Source organism: Zonotrichia leucophrys, chromosome 1A, assembly GCF_028769735.1.
Source record: "Zonotrichia leucophrys gambelii isolate GWCS_2022_RI chromosome 1A, RI_Zleu_2.0, whole genome shotgun sequence".
Classification (NCBI taxonomy): domain Eukaryota; kingdom Metazoa; phylum Chordata; class Aves; order Passeriformes; family Passerellidae; genus Zonotrichia; species Zonotrichia leucophrys.
The window spans coordinates 62199519-62219573 of NC_088170.1; the positions used below are offsets into that span (position 1 = coordinate 62199519).

The window sequence follows — 20055 nt, forward strand, 5'->3', positions numbered from 1 at the left end:
AACACTTCTTCAGTGTTTTCACTATATACCTAGTATGTATATAGATCTAGTTTTATATATATATATATATCACTAGTAGCTATATAATATCACTTCACTAGTGATATTATATAGAAATTATTTAACAACTTAATATAAAATAAATCCTAAGATCAATCCTATGGCCTGTACATGCCTTGTTTTGGCTATGGAAACAGCAGTTTAGACATTTCATAAGTGAAAATTTAGTGACAAGAGAAAATTTCTCCCTGAAATGTCACTAACATGAAACTGCCAGTCTTAGTCACTTGCAAGCAGTCCTGCAAATATACCAGGATAATTATTTCTGAGAAGGTAGACTGTATCCAGCACATGGATTGGTAATTATGGCTATAGAAATGATTTTTAAAATATTTTAAGGAATACTGGTTCAAACTGTGCAGGCAGCTGACAAGAAAACTGCTTTACTAAACTTCCACAATTAACTGCATTGCACTGCACTCACACACTCTGCAAAGTGAACAAAGGGTCAAACCAAAGCATCTGCATCTGTAGATGCACAAATGCTGATGTAAAATGAAGGAGAGAAATGACACGTTTGTAGCATGGAGACTTACATCAACCAAAGTCTGCAAATGCTCTAATTTAATTAAGCAAATGTATGAGCCAGCTGTTTGCAGAGACATCAGTCAACATTAATGTTAGTGCCAGTCAGAGAGGCAGAGGAGCAGAGTTTGTGATTCGATGAAGGAATCACTCGATGGAACAGCAATCCTACAGAATGAACATTTCCCTGTTTGCTAGGAGATGAAGGCAAAGCTCAAATCTGACTGATGAAATGCTGATGAAGAGGGAAAGAAAATTCAGGGATGAATTGAATTAATCTGAACTCCAGGAAAGTATTGAAGTAATGGAAGGATTTCAACTGTAAACCAGAATATCCTTAAAACTGACTTTTTATACACGGCAAACACCAGGACCATTCAAAATTTAGAGTTAGCCATACTGAGCCAGCTTTTAGTTATGCTCATATGAAACATAATAGCAATAGTGGCACTATTAGTTTTTACACATTAAGATTTGTAAAAAATTACATATCTTAATTTACAAGCTAAAATAACTCCTGTAACCCTTTATTGATTACTGGTCACATTGTCTGACCCTCAAGTACCATAATAATGCTTATTTCAAGTTGACAAGATTTCTTGAAAACACAATCACTTAGGATTCAACTGAAGAAAGAACATTAAAGCTCTCAAAAACCAAAGCCATTTTAGAAAGTCCATGTTCTTACAAAATCAAATCCTATCAAGGTGTAAAATTAAGGTAATTACAACCCATACTTTGTTGAACAAAGTACTCTCAGTGTATATATGTGAAATATGTCAGTTGGGTATTTAGCAGCCTGGCATTCCCCCTAATTATTGCAGTAAATATAAACATATGCAACAAAAGTGAATCAGAAAAAAAGAAATAAATGGAATTTTTTATGATGTCGTGGGCTCAGTGATTCATTTGCAAAACAAAATAAGACATTTAGAGGCAAACCATTTAATTGTTCAAATGTAAAGTCACCCTATAGAGTCTGTCACCACCAATGACAGCTTCTATTTTTTCAAGTACATGAAAAGCTTATTCCTTATCTAAGCTAAAATAAGAGAGGCTTGCAGCAAAACAGTTGTAAATCAAGGAAAACAGGATAACCTTGAGCTTTTTATTTTAAAGCTTCATGAAGTATTAATATAATTAAATCTGTCTTGTAATTATACCTGCAAGGTATAGGATCCAGATGCAGTTTCCACTGGATTAGTTCTCACTACCCCATCTATTTATATCCTATTGCATTCTCCACCTCTGGGATGTCCCAGAACAATCCTCTGCTCTGAGAAAATTAAGACCTTCTCCTCACAGGTTTGGGCAGGAATAACTAAGCCAGCTGCTGGGGCACAAAAAGTCTCAAGGGAACTCAATCTCATTGACCTCAGACCACCAGTACAATCCCTGGGCATACATGGGGCAACTCAATAACCTGAAAGAGAAGAAAACCAATTCAACTTCACATGAAAGTCCAAATGAAGGGCTTTGAGCCTATTGCTGCTTGAGCTTTGTCATTATGGAGAAGGTCTGAAACAGAAATAATAATCTGACAGTCTTACAAGAACTTTATCTTCTGATTCATAAAAGGATCAACTTGTGAAAACCAAGTGAAAAAAATAGTGAAAAATTATACAGAAGTGAAGCAAAAGATTTAAATGCTTGATTTAAATTCCCTTCCCTTGGGTAGCTCCACTGAGCTGTGGGATCCTCCAGCCCCATGGATCTCTGCAATCCAAGCGCCCCAAGAGCTGAACTGACAGAAAATAGGAGGTTGTCATTCTGAAAACCGTCTCTAATTCCAGAATAGTAACTTATGCATTGCTAAAAACTTCTTATTTTCCACAACCTTGACCTGGAAATCCTTCTAATAGAATTACTAAAATTGCTAGCACAACATGAGGTTATTAGGGAATTCAAGGGAAGTAAAACAGAAATATTGATTTATTTCCTATATCTGTTCCACTTTGTAGATATGCAGGTCAAAGAATGAATAACAAGACCTTACAGACAGGTGTTTTCATTAGGAGGGCAGTATGAGGAAAAAGATGGGACAGTGAAAAAGAAAAAAAATCTGGAGAAAGCATCTGAAATGAAGGACGAAGGTATCAGAATTCAGCATAAACTCTGTGATTCAGTTGAAAATAACAAAATCTTGAAAATAACATTTGAAAATAACAAAATCTTCTGTAAATCATCTCATCACAGCAAAATGCAAAACCAAATGCCAATAAATCGAAAATTTCAAAAAAGTTTTCAAGTTTAAGTCACTAGGTGGCACTAAAACAAAAAGAGTTGAACTGATCTTAAAAGGACCATGAAACATGGAATTTTATATTTCTGGTGGAGAACATTGGTGCTTTCTGTAACTAGCATAAAACTTTCATTTAAACTCAACCAACAAAATATATTCATGTTCTAAATGACTGAAAAACCACAAATATTAAAATCTAAGCTTCCTCCTAAAAGGAAAATTTCCACATCTTTAACACAGGAAGTCCCGATTCTAGGAGGATGAAAATTATGCAAAAGCTGTAAACCAGCTTTTAGAAAGCTGTAAACCAGATTTCTAAATGTTCTTCTGTGCCTCCAAAATCTGTAGAAGTGATTACATAAGGCATGTAGGACCAATCTTTGCAAAACTTCAGATTTTCATAATTATCCTTACCTATTGCCTCCCTTTTCTATCAGTTTGTTTACTTACATCTATTGATTCAACATAGCATGTTTAATCAGAATCTTCTGGAGTTGCATTTGTAAGTTAATAATAAAATTTAAAAAAAACAAGTAAGACCTCAAAACAAACAAAAAACAAACAAACAACCTGAAACCAAACCAAACAAAAATAATCTAAACCATACAAACAAAAAAACCCAAACAAAAACAAAACCCCAAAAAACCCCAAAAATCTCCCTTTCCAAAATTTTCTGATATGAAATGAGAACCTGACTTAAACCACATGAAAGTGGTGCATTTTTAAACATTCATAAATCTTTATCTTTTACAGAAAATAATGCAAACTTGAACCAAGCAGCAGATTCTACATTTAAACTTGCTCTAGAAACAAAACACATTTAAGAAACTAAAATCCCAACTGATCAATAAATCAATAACATCATTGCAGGAAATCTGAAAGTTGGGGAAAATATAATGACTTTGCTAAAGACTTATTCATAGTACTGCTGTTGACTTTCAATCTGCTGAGGTTTGTTTTGTTGCTATGCTACTTCTACCTCGTGGCTAAATCAGCTTGGTGACCCAGTTGTATCCATACGTATTAAATGAGCAATAGTGAAATAGATCTGATTTCACCAGGCTTTCATTTTGTAGCTAAATCCAGCTTTGTCATTTTTTTTTCCATTTTTTTTTCTTCCCCTGCTGCTTTAGGCTTGGTAATAGGATTTCAGGGTTAATCCCAAGAATAACTGAATCTTGAATCAGGCCAGTTAGAATCTGTATTTGAGCAGTGAGAAGACATTATAAATATTTATCAGAACCCATTTAGAGAATAGCATGAAGGCAATTTGCCAAGTTTTATTCCCATGTAAATTCTCAGTACACAGAAAATCTGAGGTAGTTCAAGCAATAAAGGTTTGTAATTTGACGTGAGAGAAAATAATATGTGATATCAAAGTTCACCATTCATACCTTGCTATAGAATAATTTATTTCTTTTATTCTATGATTTATGTACAGACAGCCTTCAGTGCAATCCTACAGATACATGGTAGAGAAGATATAAGAAGCTTATTCAAGTACTGAGAAGAATATCTGCATTTGTTAAATTGTATTTCAAGTATCAATGAAACAATATTAAGATTATATGCCAATTTCCACTACTGGCATTCACTGAGATTTAAAATATATCACATTTCTTTTCACTGTTAAACAAATACATGTCCATCATACACCAGACTTAACAGAATTCAACAACAATAAAACTGTTAGATCAATAAAAAGCTGTTGAAAAAAATATTGCAGAGTAACATAAGATACATATTAGGGAAAAGACCAAATACAAGGCCAAATTGTGCTCTCAGTCAGCTTTTTTAACCTTTATAACCAATATTGTTTCCTGTACATAAATCACTGCAAAGCTCCCACTAAGTACCCCAGGATTAATGTTCAGACCATAAAGCATGATCCTGCACTGCCAATCTCAGAGTGACAGCACAGAACGCCAGTGTAGGCTTAGAGATGAATTTGCTTAGCAAGATGAAATTTATGGTCTTTTTCTGCTGCTGCGGCTAAGTTAGCATGTATTATTTACTTGAAATCATGTGTTTCTGACTTGTACTGAAAAATTCAGTGCTGTAAACTTCATCATCTCCCAGGGAAAGCTGGCTGATCTAAACGACAGCACTGCTGCTCTGCAGCCTGCCCTCCATGGCACTGCTCCCCAGACCCACTGGGGAAGAGAGCTGCAACAGGAAGAAACTTCCCAGAAAATTATTTTGTAGACATTTTCTTGTTATCACTTGACAGGGAGAATCTTCATTCAGTCAAATTCAAGTTGTCTAAAACATGAAGCACCCTCGGCAAAAGGATGAATCATGAGAATATATCAATCTGGAAGGGATCCATAAGGATCATCAAGTCTAACTCTCTGCTCCATGCAGGACTACCAGAGACTAAACCACAGGACTAAGAGCATTGTCCAAACACTCCTTGAACTCTGACAGGCTTGGAGTAATGACCAACTCCCAGGGGAGCCTGTTCCAGTGCCAGACTTCTCCCAGTGAAAAACCTTTTCCTAATATCCACACTGAACTTCCCTGACATTGCTCATGTCCCTTCACTGGTCATCAGAGACAAAGTTTTAAATATTAAACTGTTACCTATAGATTGTCCTGATATGTGAGGTTGCTCCTCAGGGTATGAATGTTTAATTGGTGCAAGAAGTTACAAGACAGACACACATTTTAGCATTTTAGCATCAGCTCACAAGGCAGAGGGGCAGCAGGGGGCTGCAGCATCACCTCTGCATTCTCTTTGACTCCCTTGTGCCTGCTCCCTGTCAGGGCAGAGCACTGTGCCTGGCTGGGCAGGTGCCTGGAGTTGCAGGGCAGTGAGGAGGCTGCAGAGCACAGTGCTGACATGGGAGATGCTGCTGAGGCAGGGACTGAGAGACGGGAGGGAAAAGCAAGAATCTGCAAAGTGTGAGACTCGAGAACTCCATCAGTATTTCATTCATGCTCTGCCAAAGTTAGGAGATCCTTTAGATTCACTCCATACCAAGACACTGCCACACATAATTATTACCTAACAAATAGATGACTGTGATAGAAAGTTTGTTTTTTAAAAGGTGGATCACAGAACAAATAGCCTCCACCTTGTCTCAAAATTTCAGGACAGCCTGAATTTTTTCCTTTTTTTACCAACATGGTGAGTCATCTTTCTCCAGAAGAATCATTACAGCCAGCCCAGCCCAGCCTCTTCTGAACTGGTAAGGAATGAGTTTATTGTTCAAGAAACCATTCTCCCAAACAAATTTTTAATGATATTGTCACAATGCTTCCTGATGATAGTCTCCTAGTTGGAAAGCTGACTCAGAAATGCATTTTTGGTCCAGCATCTGACATGCCATAAAACATCCCAAGATCAATGATATGTCTGACAAAGCAGGGGCCTCCTTAGTAAGATTTGTGATTTGCTGAAAATTAAGAAACTGGAAGGATTCAATGATTTATTAGCAAGGGGAACCATGAGGTAGAGTTTTCAAATGATTTTATATATCACTAAACTACACATTTTAAATACTACTTTTTACATACTACTTTTTATACACTACTCATTTTAAATACTACTAATGTACTAGAGAGCTCAGATTTATTCTGGAAACCACAGGTCCCCATGCCATGTGTTGTTAGAAGTCTGACTCCCTGACATTTGACAGCCATAAGAGGAGACAATAAAAATGTGTATTGATGCCCAAAGCAATCCCTCAAAGTAGGAATGGAGGTGACTTTTCTAGACATCTGGAGCTGTCAGCTATATGGTACAGTAATAAATGTACAGTTTCCAGCAACATTCCTGCTCCTGACACCCTAATGTAGAATTTGAGCTTCTAATTTCCACTCCCTTTAGCTCTTCATGCACTCAAGCAAACTATTCCCTAGAACTAACGCTTTGTGATAGATACAAAATGAATCAGATCATGTTTTTATATTTGTACCATTAAATTTCCAAATCTTTCCATGTCTTTTTTACTTTCTTATATCCATTTTGAACATTTGCCTTCCACAGCAAGCTAAAGTTACATACTAAATGTATGTAACAGCTAAATACTGTAACGTGCATTTCAGGTTTGCACAGGATTTAGTATGGAATATTTAAGAGAAAAACCCTTAAACAGAGTAAAGGATATGTATTTAGTTGGTTTGGAGATTAAAAAGTTGTGTAAAACAGAGGTGCCAGTCCTAGGGTCTCTAACAGTTAAATTCATATGTGTGCGCTCACATGAATGCTTTACATTTGTTTGTGTTACCTGCTGTGGGGACACACATATATATATATATATATTTATTTATTTATTTACTTATATTTTACATTTATATTTATATATTTATATATAAATATATTTATATATTTATGTGTGTGTGTGTGTGAGATATAGATATAGATATATAGATATATAGATGATATATAGATATATGTGTGTGTGTATAGACATATATTTATGTATGTTTGTGTATATACATGTGCTCCATGCATATTGGGCCAGTTGGGAAGACATTTGGGAGGATACATGGCACAGAGCTGCAGCAGCCTCAGCTCTCTTGGGGTGTTGAATCTGGCATGATATGCTTTCCCCTAGGAGGTAAAATAATAGATGGATAAACAAATAAATTCCAGAGTTCAGATGGCTTGGTTATGAATTTGTAATTCTAAAAGAAAAATAAAGCTTCTAAATGTTTGTCAAGTTTATTTGTAGCTATGTAAAGCTCAGTTTAAATGAGAAATTAAGAGAAAAACTGTTGAAACTCATTTTTTCTTTCTAAATCCTGTAGCAATATATCAGGTATGTCCAGATGGTCTTTGAATAAAAACATGAGTAGCTTCTGTGTGGGCTCTGTCTGGCTGCAGTGTTTCAAAGGCTTTGTAGCTTGTGCACAGTTCAGAGGTGAACGTGGCAACTTGGCTTCTGAAGATGGTGCTGGTCTGAGCTGTAATTCTCAGAGAGAAAAGAATTGACATGACTTTTATGTTATGTTATATTGTGTTTTTAAACACTGACATTACTATTTTAAGCCAGATATTCCAGAAAAAGCACAAGCAAGTACCACAAGGAATATTATCACTGGGATGGAAAAGTAACACTTCATTTTCACCTCTCTGCCACAGGCTAGACTGTATTTGTCTGCTTTATGTAAGCATTTGCCATTTGGTCTTATTGCACAGACAGTATTGTAGGGCTTGTTAAAATGAAGCTAACAGGAAATTTTTACTTACACTAAGGATAAGAGAAGGCTTAACTACTGAATGTGTCTTTTGCTAGATAGACATGGAAAAACTGTGAAGTAGACAGAGAAAAGAAAAAAGGAATTGGTATGTATTCCCTGTTTGCAAAAATGAAAGCTTTGAAATATTTCTTATTTTGAATATTTGTACCACACAAGGGTCATGAAGTACTTGCCAGTCTATTAATAACTAGAGTGGATGATGAACAACTACTTGGGACAAACATTCTAGTTGGCAGGACAAAAAAAAGAGGAAAAAAAACCAACCAACAAAATCTTTACATATTCTTGATTTCAGGCTAAAAGGGGCAATGAAACACTCCAATCTAACCTCCTGCCTACTGTCTCACTACCCACCTACCTCTGGTCATTAAAATTCCCTTGGCTACTTCTGCAATAAACCATAACAAATTTATTTAGTGGCAGATGTTTGCTTAAAGTGCATCTTCCAGAAAGGCATTAAATATTGATATGAAGACAACAAGAATCTTTCCTTGGAATTTTAAAGGCATTTTAACTGGTTATATGCCATTAAAATTTATTTGGCTTCAACTCATGCTTTCTGAAGTGTTTTTACCTGAAAGGTTTGAGAACCTATGGATAAAACAGTTTCCCCAGCAACAGCACTTCTCATCTGTGATGACATCTGTCATTAGATTATTCATTTCTGTACCCTAGAACAATCAAAAAAAGCTCAAATTCTGTGAGTTTGAGAGCAGGCCTAAAACTCAGCCTCTCAGATGATGCACTCAGGTGTGTGAGAAGATGCTTTCTAGTGCCAAGCAATCACCTGTAAAACACTTTCAGTCCTCAGAGGAGACACCTACAATAGGTTTTGCAATATCTGAGCCAATCGTTTTTATGTTAAATTACTGATATGTTCCACACATATGTAACAGTATTCAACCACAACAAAGGAGTCATACAGTAAAAATCTGAGTTCAAACATTTTTAATTTGCCTTCCAGGAGAGAAAATGAGCCTTCAATCCATACACTATTTAGACAAAAAGTTGTCTCTAGTGACGTCACTGAAGCTGTACAAGCATTTCTAGTTCATCATGTCAGATGAAGACTGCAAGAAGCTCAAGTCCTAGTGATCCCTCACTCTTTCTTTTTCTGACAAAAAAACTCTGTAATTTGCTTTCCTGAGGATCAGGGTCCTACTGAAGCCAATTTCATTTCAAAAAAGTCAGCTAAGATAATACTCCCCCTACCCTAATCTTCCTCTCGACTCCAGCCCTCTCAACTTTTCCCCTGAAAAATTTCTAACAGATCTTCACTGACTCCTCTCTTGACTTTCTTTTTAGAGAGAAGGTAAAAAGAAACATAATTCTACAAGCAGATAAATATTCCATGACGCCGTTTATACTATTGTAATTCCTGCTGCTAAAAATAAATCTCTTTTCAACTTCTTAATAATCCCTTGCTTTCCATAATTTCCAAATTTTCTCCAATTTTATTTGCAGACTACTCACCTTGATTGCATTTGCTAGACTTGTCCTCCAGATATAATTCCCCTACATTTATTTCCATAGATACATAGCCTTTCTCTACCTGTAATTATTAGCAAGGTAGAAATTGAATATTAGATTTTGATCATAACTTCTCTAAGCTTTTTTTTACCCCTGCACCTACAGTGCTTATTAAATATATCTGTAGAAAAAAAATAAAAAAAGAACCCAAACTTTTTAATTCACTTGTCCCTTGAATATGAAAGATGCAAGATAATGACCTACCATTAAGGAATGCTAATGATTTTCCATTAAGGAACATTGCTACCAAGATGTGTTTATCTGCAGCTATCATTGCTCCCCTTTTCCTGAAAATGAACCATTCAATTTAAGAGAAACTGAAAGGTCAGTGAGATGGATTGCTGTTAAGAGAATCAGGAAGCTCAACACTCAGACCTAAACTTGCCTTTCTACCACTTTTCAGTGACTAGGAAAACACACCAAACCATGTCCCTTGACAAAGAAATAACTAATTACAGGTATTTGTTTACTGCCTCACAGAGCTATGATGATGAGGATCTTGCACACTTAATTGCAGCTATTGTGATTCATTACCTGAAACGCTTCAGGATTAAATCATTAAGAGAGGCTCTTATGCAGACATATTTATTATAGAGAGAACCTGATTCTCTATCTAGTTTTTTATTTGTCAAATAATGAAAAAGATGGCAGGCATCTTAATATTTTCTCCTTAGTATTGTCCATTAAGGAAAATGAGAAATAAAGAACAAAAGTACATTGGCAGAACCCTTCATACAGGAGTCTTTCTCACTTCCTCTAGATCTACCAACAGAAATACTTCAGTTCCACTCATACCACGATCATGTTTAATTTCTCCCTCAAGTAGTGATGTTTGGAAAAAACTAAACACTACTGAACTTTTCTGGTTTCAAATTCAAAAACACAGGAAAAAAACCCCGTTATACCACGTGGATACACAAGTTAATTTCACGGCCACTAAAAATGTTACATTGCAATAATAAAGGAAACAAAGTTTAAGTTATTTTTATATAAAACTCCAAGTTTTTGCCAACCAAATAGAAGTGCACTCCTACAAAGCTAAGATTTCTAGCAAAGATTGTATAATCACGACAGGCTCCCTGGTTGTAGAATCTATCATCCTCTTCCCTCCAACAGAACTTCAAGCTCTATTTTCCCCCCACGGCATGTTATTTATATTTTATAATAAACTTAAGAAAGTAGTTCCCAGAAGGAAGGAACATCTCCCTGTATTTAAGAGAATACAGGTGCAATATGAGCTGCAGAATACAGGATGGATCATGTTATAGAAAGGGAAAGGAGCCCTTTGACATATTGAAAACACTTTTAAAAAACTTTCTTTTTCCTCTGTTAGCATATTTAAATATTTTAATTAGCAAGGTGTAAAGATTTTACAAGCTTAGGAGTAAGAGAGACAAAGTAAAAGTAAACAGCTTTGCAAATAATGAGCTGTGGAATTACATGAAAAACTTCTATTAAAAATCAGTGGGAAAAGAGATGCATCATCCACAGATTTTATTTTTTATCCCCAACAATAATTTCATAGGCTGGATGCACACTTTATTTTATGAGATCAACTCATGTAGAAATCACCTTTTCTCTGAGTTTACTCAATGTGCAGAACTGCACAAGAGTAGGAGATGAGCTTTCAATTTTCCCAGAATATGATTCTGTTCTATCTCATATGCTCTTGACATTTAATTTCCAGTTCCTAAGCAGTAAATACTAGTTTGGATTTTTACAAAGGCTAAGTGAATTTAAAAAGTACAGCAGCTCCTGACCTTTAACACATCTGTTGCAGTTAGGGAGGCTTCTCCTTTGTGTGGTTTCTTGCACCTCTGCAGATTTGAAATCCATTTCTCCTGCACGCTACCCACAATCACAAACAAATTACACTCTCTGTGTCAGCATCTGAAACCAAACCACTAAATCACGACGTGCTGGGATGGAATTGCTGCCCCCATCATCTACTGCTCGCTGCTATCAAAGCCTCTAACCGGATTAGTGGGAAAACAGCTGTATCACTCATACATTTAAGCCCTTGCAAACAGCAGGTTTTCTCCCTGCAACAAAGCACAGCACTTCAGATAAGGAACATGCAAATCCCAAAGGAAACCATGATATGTTAACCCCTGGCAATCTTTTTACAATTCAACAGTTCATTCAACCTTTCTTTCCCTGGAAATAAATGCAGGAATGTCACCGTGATATTTTATGAAAAATCCCTTCACCAGGATTTCTTCTCCTGGGAAGATGAGAAGCCTCAACTTCTCTATGTTTTTCTGCTTTGGAATGTGATTTGGAGAATTGTTTACCCAGCATGTGAATTGTTTTAATTTAATGAGCAATCACAGCCAGCTGTGTCAGACTCTCTGAGTTTGTCACAGGTTTTTATTATCATTCTTGTTTCAGCCTTCTGACTGTATCCTTTCTCTTTCTATAGTATAGTTTTATAATATAATATAATATAATATAATATAATATAATATAATATAATATAATATAATATAATAATATAATAATAAATCAGCCTTCTGAGAACTTGGAGTCAAATTCTCATCTCTCACCTCATCCTGGGGACCTCACAACACCGCACAGGAACTACATTTATTCAGCTGAACTAATGTTTTTAGCACATCTACTTTTAAGCTTTTTTTCTCTAGGATTTCCTCATATACAAGGCACAGTTCATGAAATCATCCTGTCACTTTTAAGGAGTGATTGACATGAGCTTAAATCCATGTCTTTCAGTTGTGGGTATGAATCATCATGCACATGGGCTTTGTGGGACAACATCTTGGCAGAGGTTAGCACTGAAACAGCTCTCTAGTTAACTCAAAACCCCAGACCAAAGACTCCATGGTTATTAAAGCTAACAAGCCATAAAAAAATGTCACATTTTAAGCCAAAAGATCCATGAGGGAAAGAAAAATTGTGGATAACTTCTAAATAGTGTTAGTGTTCATGTAACCATATGCTAATGCTGTATTAACTTAACATTTTCACCTAGCTTTTTTGACTTTTTGATTAGCCTATCATGTCTAATACTGAGATGCTTCAGGAGAAAATGTTGTTAAGCAAAAACATGCAATATATTGAATAAATTTTCAAAAAATATTGAATAAATCTGCATTTATTTCACCAAGAACAAAATGTTTAAGTAGGTTTTTTTGCCTTTTGGGTTTGCTAAGAAAGCACTGGAGTTGGACTTTAGATAGTCCTTCTCCATTATGGAATATTTTGTCAATCAAGATGATAGAATCGTAGAATTGTTTATGTTGAAAAAGACTTTAAAAAATATCTAGTACAACTGTTAAACTGATTCTGCCAAATCTTTAAAAACAAAAGAAATCTTTAAAAAAACAATCTTCAAAGACCAAACTTGTGTTCACTTCTCTCACGTATAGAATGCCTTATAGCAGTACAACCATTTGTTTCCTATCTATAGCTTATTTCCTGTCTATTAGAGAAATAAAATGCATATATGTTATAAATCCTTCACCACAATTCCATTCCTAAAACATCTGAATGCATAAAAATATAGGTTATATCAAAGTAATTATAATACTTAAAAGTTTTAATAAGGAAGATTTTAATTTATAAGGGAACAACACCAAATTGCAGTTTATGAAAGATTTAGAGATGCCATGTTCTATTATGCACATTTCTATGATTGCTGCCCTCCACTAATGATGAAAACAACATGACCAAAATGCCCTTTTTGGTTCTGCAATCGAATTTATGATGTGAACCTCTAAAGTTCATTCAAAGGGAAAAAATGGCCCTTATATATTGTAAGAAACAAACCCCTGGGGAAGTATACTGTACAAAATACTGGGGGTTTCTGGTCCTTTTCTGACACAAATCCCAACCTTGAGGCCTCATTAGAATAATAGTGACCCGTAGCTAACAAAATACTCACAGCCTAAGGGAGGCTTAGCATTAAGATGACTCTTTCTGGTCATGGAGAAAATGTAACAAAAGTGTTTGGAAATATGTGTAAAACAAGAGGTAGTAGAGGTCCAGATTTTCCAGCAGGGAAAGCTGGCACAACTCCACTGAACATAGTAATCAATTTCCATCAGTTTAGATTACAAGCTTTTCTTTTTTTTTTATTTTTTATTTGTGAAACTAAGAAGATTTCAACTCCCCAATACCATTACAGAGAAGCTTATTTCCTTTAATAACCATAATTTTTAAAAAATCCAGTTTGTTTTTTTGGTTTTTTTTTTAGTTACTGCAACTTAGACCAAGGAAAATGGTCTTATCCACTATTAAAAACTTTAACAAACGAAATAACATTGAGAATAAACACTTATCTGTTCCTTGCAGAAAGATTTAGCTAGACTGTCAGAAAGCAATGAAGCAACAAGTAGTTTTAAAAATATTTCTTTCAGTTAGATTTCAAGTCTTTCTCCTTCAGGCTGGCTACAACATGAATCTGCAAGCTGAAAATTATCTCCAAAATCATTCTAGTTACTCATCATTGAGGCTGTCTCTTGTTATTAAAAATATGCCAGTGTTCTCATCTTAAATCCATAGAATCAAAACTCTACAGTTGAATAACTTAATTTAAAAAAAAAATTAAAAAGCTTTTCCCAAGGCTAGAACATGACATCCAAGGTATTCTCCTGAAAATGGAAAATTTCCCATCCTTTCTTCATAGATTCTTCCCTCTATTTTATTATTTATGATGAGAAAAAAAAATTTGCCACCCATCAAGTGGTAAAGAACTATAAAACTTTTCAGAAAATTTTATTGGGTAAATCAGATAAATGGCTCCACATCTACTGTCATGCATCAAACAACATAAGCAATACAAATATCTTCTGTGTAGAAAATCTGGGAACCAGCAATTATTTCAAGAGAATTTGCATACACCAATCTAATGGGAGAGGTTTTAGACAGACAGTAGAATAATATTGGAAAGGAGAATTTCTCTGCAGGACTCTGCAGGAGTTTATTGAAATTACTTTTGCCCTTCACTCAAATGTATATGTAATATCATATCTAGGACATTCATTTTTTTTATATAAGAAAGCAAATACAATATACTTTAAGTCTCTTTGCAGCTTAACATTCAAGTATCTCTCATCTGGTATTAAAAATAGTTTGCTTTTGGCTTTGTTGACAATGCAAATTTTGTGGAAAGAACAGATACTCACTGAAACTACATTCACAAAGTCATCATCAGACAAGGTCTCCAGCATCTCAATGACGGACGTGCGGATCAGCTTCAATGTCAACCCACTGACACTCCCACTCCTAAAAAAATTCACAATAGAAAAGTTGAATTCATCAACTATTATGTAACATAAAAAGAAAATACAGAGCACCCACCTAAACACTAAAATTTTAAATTTTACAATAAATAAATAAAATTTATTCCTGAATTGTTCAACTCATCATTAGTGTTATTAAACTTTTCATAATTACTGAAGTCCAAAATTGGCATACAAAGTCCCAGTCCTGTGCCTCAGATGACATCATAATGCTACATCCTTTACTCACCTCCTTTTCAAGAGATCTGAGTTTAACACCTTCAACCAATGCATTATCTAAACATTTTATACTCCTACACTCAGATTTACAGCTCTGGATTTCCAGAGATGCCAATGACAGCTTCTTTGATTCAAGGCAAAACCTAAGCTGAAGTGAAGAAATAACAAATGTTGATAAAACTCACTGCTGATATGAAAGCACTTCACCACGTGTGAAAGCATTAAATGCAAATTCTGTGCCTGAGAAGCTTTTCAGCATAAAGCAATCTGACACATCAGGTTCAATGCTCTCTTCAGTCCCTCAACTTTGCCTACACCACAGAAGCCTTGCTGAGGCAGACAGCAAGTTTTTATTCATTTCTTTGCTTGCTTTCTAGCAATTTTTTTGTAGTAACTGAACTTGGCATTTTTTTAAATCTGTATTGCAAAACACACAAAGTCCACATAATTCTTATCTGTCAGGTGCATTCAATCATTGTCACATCTATTGCAATACTTCTAGTCATATGTTTTTAGGTTTGTGCTTCACAACAAAACTTGGCACACACAGGAGAAATGTTCACTTGATTGCTGCAGTAATTAATAAGTTGAAAACAAAAAAAAATTGAAGTGATATAAATAAAAATTTCCTTGCCTCCAGTTTAAATAGCTTTCATGTTTAGTTTGGGTTTTTGAAGTTTTTTTTGAAACTTCTGTTATGTATTTATTTTGCTCATACCAAGTTTTTTGACGCTTGCATACAAGACCCCTGAATTGCCTCTCTGTTTTTCAGCATACAGAGATTTGTTCAATGTAGCAAAGATCTTTTACCCCACTAATGTCAATATTCAGACATTAAACACTCACGCATCCACTAAAATAAGCATGTCCTTGGGAGATGCTGCTCCTTGGATATACCTGAAATAAATAAATGATATGTTTTACGCAAAATTGCATAAACATCTTTTTGTGTGTGACACAAGACACTGGGATCTCTAAACACAAAGCAGCTGAGCCAATGAAATCCTCCTGTTGTAGCTAGTACAAAACCCATGTGTGGTTTTTTAATCTGTGTGTGTTATTTCCTCTCTTGCTGTGTCTCCAAGGTAAATCTAAGTCTAAACCACATTGGGGTAGGCTGGACATAGATGCACTAATCAAAATTCACTGTTTTCATGCAACTGAAGAACAGGAATGCTGTTTCATAGCTACAGATCTTGATGACTGATGAATTATTATTCAGTCCAGCTTAGGCAGAAATACTTAGTCCTTTAGAAAGAAAATACGTCCTACTAGATCCAAGTATCAATGTGCTTTATGTCTTGAGAGGCTTGTATTAAAAAAACATGAGAAGTAATTCCACCTGGCTCCCATCTTTTACACATCTAGTGATTTTATTGCTGGTTTAAACCACTGAGGCATATTTTTAAATATTTGCAAAAATCTAGAAGAATGGTTCAGTCTAATATTCAGGATTATAAATGATTTTGACACAAAATCAGTTTTTAACTGTCTTACACCTATTTGGCAGTTAGCCTCCTATGAAAAGTCTATGTAATCCAATTGTACAGCAACTAAAGTAGATTTTGCATAACAAGGAGTATAATTTGAAATTTTTTTTTATTTAGAAAAACTAACAAGTTTAAAAAAGAAAATAACAATATCTAAAATGAGTACCATTACAGACATACAGAAAAAATATTTTTACAGTAATATCTAGAAAGTAAGCGATGTAAATATATATATCTACTGAACCTTTAAAAAGAAAGCTTACCATGGTCTTCTGCGTACATCATACAGATCTATTTTGTTAGGAGTTCGACTTTTATCTACCCATGGGGAAGCTAAAAAGAAAAAATAAAAAATGTATGGAATAATATAAAACTTTATCTCAAGTATTTTAATTACAACAATGTCATGAATCAGTATCACAGACTTTGCACTATATAGATATCAACATTTCATATAGATAAAAAATAGTCTGTATTTGTGTAATATGTTGTTGAAATACCTAGACATCCTTATACATATAACCACAAAATACAATGCAATAAAACTATGTATGTGTGTATGTAAATGTATAAATGTATATGTATCTGTATGTGTATGGCCAAGAGTGTTGAAGGAACAGGTACTATAATTGACCACTGATTTCAATGGAACCAAAAACTCAACCAAAACACTTCAGATAATGAAACAACTTTTTTTAACAACTTATTTAATTAAAAATAATTAATTATTGCTGTATATAATAATGGTATCTCAGTTATGAGCCTAAATAATTGTTCACTGACTCAAGAGTTTTACCTAAAAATGCGTATTAGAAAAGGAACATGAAAATAGCCTATTCTCTGAAAAAAAAAAAAAAAAAAAGAGATGTAAATATTTATGTCTCTGTAAAGAAAATGCTAAAAATGATAACCTTTTTCAAGTTCTTAATCTAGGCTTTACCATAATTTTCATCAAAGGTGGAAATTATTTCCTTACTGGAAAGTAAAATGACCCTTTCAAAACCATGTGACAGCTTAATGAACACAAATAAAAATGTGAAAAGCTACAGGGAATGAGATAATGTTCCACAATTTGTTCTCTCACTGTATGCCAAAAGCCTTGGGGGTGCTATTTCCTGACATCAATCATTTTTCTGTCTAGGAAATAAAGAAAGATATAGGCAGCTCCAAGATTCTTCCTGAAAAATAATATACCTTAGACAAAATGGGAGATTTATATCTTCACCCATAAATATAAAAGAAGCCATCAGCTTTGAGCAGCTGCCTATTTTTGATTTTACAAAATGAATCATTTCCTAAGAGACCAAACCATGATCTGGCCTATCACTTACTGGAACCTTTAAGCTGACTGTAACCCACATTTAGCAGTACACATTTACCAGCCACAGAGAGCACTGTGCATTGTTGCACACCAGAAGAACCTCAAAATGTACACCAGTATTGTCTATGATTTCAGACTAGACCACCTGACAGGTCCTTTGGGACCTGACAGGATAAAAGTATTTGAAATGTTCAGAAAGGAGAGAATTTAATTTTTTTGAGATGGATATATGTTAAAATTCCAACTTAAGTATCATTAGTTAGACGTGCACATGTTAAATTCACCAGTATTTTATGAGCCTACAAGGTTAGCACATGTTCAATGATGGATTCTTTTTGTCTCTGTCCAGGCTATCCTTTCCATAGAAATTCCATCTGAAAATCCATCTTTCAGATACGTTCCTTAAGACTTGCAAAATCTTCATAGAATGTTTTCATTTCAGTTTGTTTTATGAGTGGTTTACGTAAAATAGCAAAAAGAAATCAAGATACTGACCAAGGCTGCCATATCTTTGCCAAAACTTCCAGTCATTTCAGTGACATTCAGTAAAAAGGCTGTGCCCTACCAAATATATCCCTCTTGATTGACACATATCTTGGACAGCCTTCATAAACAGAGAATTATCTCAATTTATCTGGATTTATTTCAAAACAACAGAGAAAATTCAATTTAAACTGGTAATGTTATTTTATTTCACACCAAAGATAAGTTCAACTCCTTAAGTGCATTCTGTAAAGCAAAAGGATGGTGGTTCAAAGAGATTCTGAAGGCAGAAGCTGAAGAAGGGAATTTCTAACATCATCTTCATATACTACTGTGACAGCAAATGCTGACAGAGGTAGTCATTTAAAACTGAACAAATGTTCTACAGGCAGAATGACAGAATGGCCCTTTAGCTAACATGAATTATCTTCTGAAAACCATCATAGGAACATTTAGCTAGAATTCATCTGATATCACAATCTTCACATCTTAACTACAGGGTAATTTTTCTAAGTCTAAACTAACATTCACAGAAATATGGGTTAAGATTTCATTTTAGCTGTGCAGCAGAAGACCATGAGAAATAACTCAGATAATTTTTTTCTGCAAAATCTGAGAGCTACAAATACATGTTAATGTAACACCACCTCATAGGTAAGCACATCACATTCTTAAGGCTAACACCAGTTTTCTCAATAAAGCCCTTCAGAACCTTTAGACCAAACAGCATGTGGCAAACCTTTCAGAAACATGAAGAAGCAGAATTTATACTGACTTGAACACCAAATAGCAAAATTTGAAATGCCTGAAACTTTCCCAAGTATTTCTAAAAGCACCAAATGATTGTATAACAACACTTGAGAGGTTTTTAACTGGAGTAAAAATCTCAACATATTTTAAAATTCCTTTTTTTGGTTTTGTTTTTTAAATATGGTGAGGATGCCCAAAACTTCTGGTTGAGACAGTAAAATGAAGGATATGAAGACAATTTTTTCCAAACTGATCTACAGCAGAATTCCTTTGGTAAAACCTTGAGCTGCTAAACCTGGACTCAGTTCTACCATAACTTTTCAGGAATAACCAGGATTGCACCGAGGCCCAGACTGTCTCTTTTTGAATACATCTATATTAGCAGCTTAAAAAGAACAATAGAAAGGAAGCCATTCATGAGAACTAGGCTATAAACTCTAATAACAGTATAATTACACACAAAATAAACTGAGCAGAAGCCATTCAGCACACTACTTACAGCCTATCTGCTCCTTCTGGAGAATATGAATGAGATTGTGACTGGTAATACAGCTTTTGTTTTGGGTAGATAGGCACAGAGGTGAACACAACAACTAAATTCTACTTTTTGCTCATTAGCATAGCTCTGGCAGTGCACCCAGTCCTGGAATGACTGTCAGCAGCTTCAGGGAGATATGGAGAAGGTCTTTAAAAGCATTATTTATTATCATGCCGTTAAACCACTATTTCCTGTGCCATGGGTCAATAAGTTTTATTTTCCTAATAAATATATGATTTTCTTTCCAGAAAAAATGCCACAAGCTTCTATATGCTTAAGTTTCAATGACTGCATGATTTATCACAGGATATTAATGGCTGCTGGGTCATACACTAATTAAGATATACAATGTATAATGAGAAAATTTGTTCTATTGATCTTTCTGATGGTTTCTACAACAATTTACATAATCTAGTAGAAAGTCTCTG

The 20055-nt window shown here is 34.8% G+C and overlaps 1 protein-coding gene across 3 annotated transcripts in view; it reads right to left on the reverse strand.

The window, feature by feature from the left end:
* CACNA2D1 (calcium voltage-gated channel auxiliary subunit alpha2delta 1) overlaps nucleotides 1-20055 on the reverse strand; it is a 375032-nt gene that overhangs the window by 84894 nt on the left and 270083 nt on the right. For all 3 annotated transcript variants that reach the window (XM_064702957.1, XM_064702956.1, XM_064702958.1), the window contains exons 8-10: nucleotides 16799-16868; nucleotides 15892-15942; nucleotides 14710-14809 (exon numbers count right to left, since the gene is read on the reverse strand). In XM_064702957.1, the coding sequence (XP_064559027.1) occupies nucleotides 14710-14809; nucleotides 15892-15942; nucleotides 16799-16868 (221 nt within the window). The remainder of the gene's footprint in view (nucleotides 1-14709; nucleotides 14810-15891; nucleotides 15943-16798; nucleotides 16869-20055) is intronic.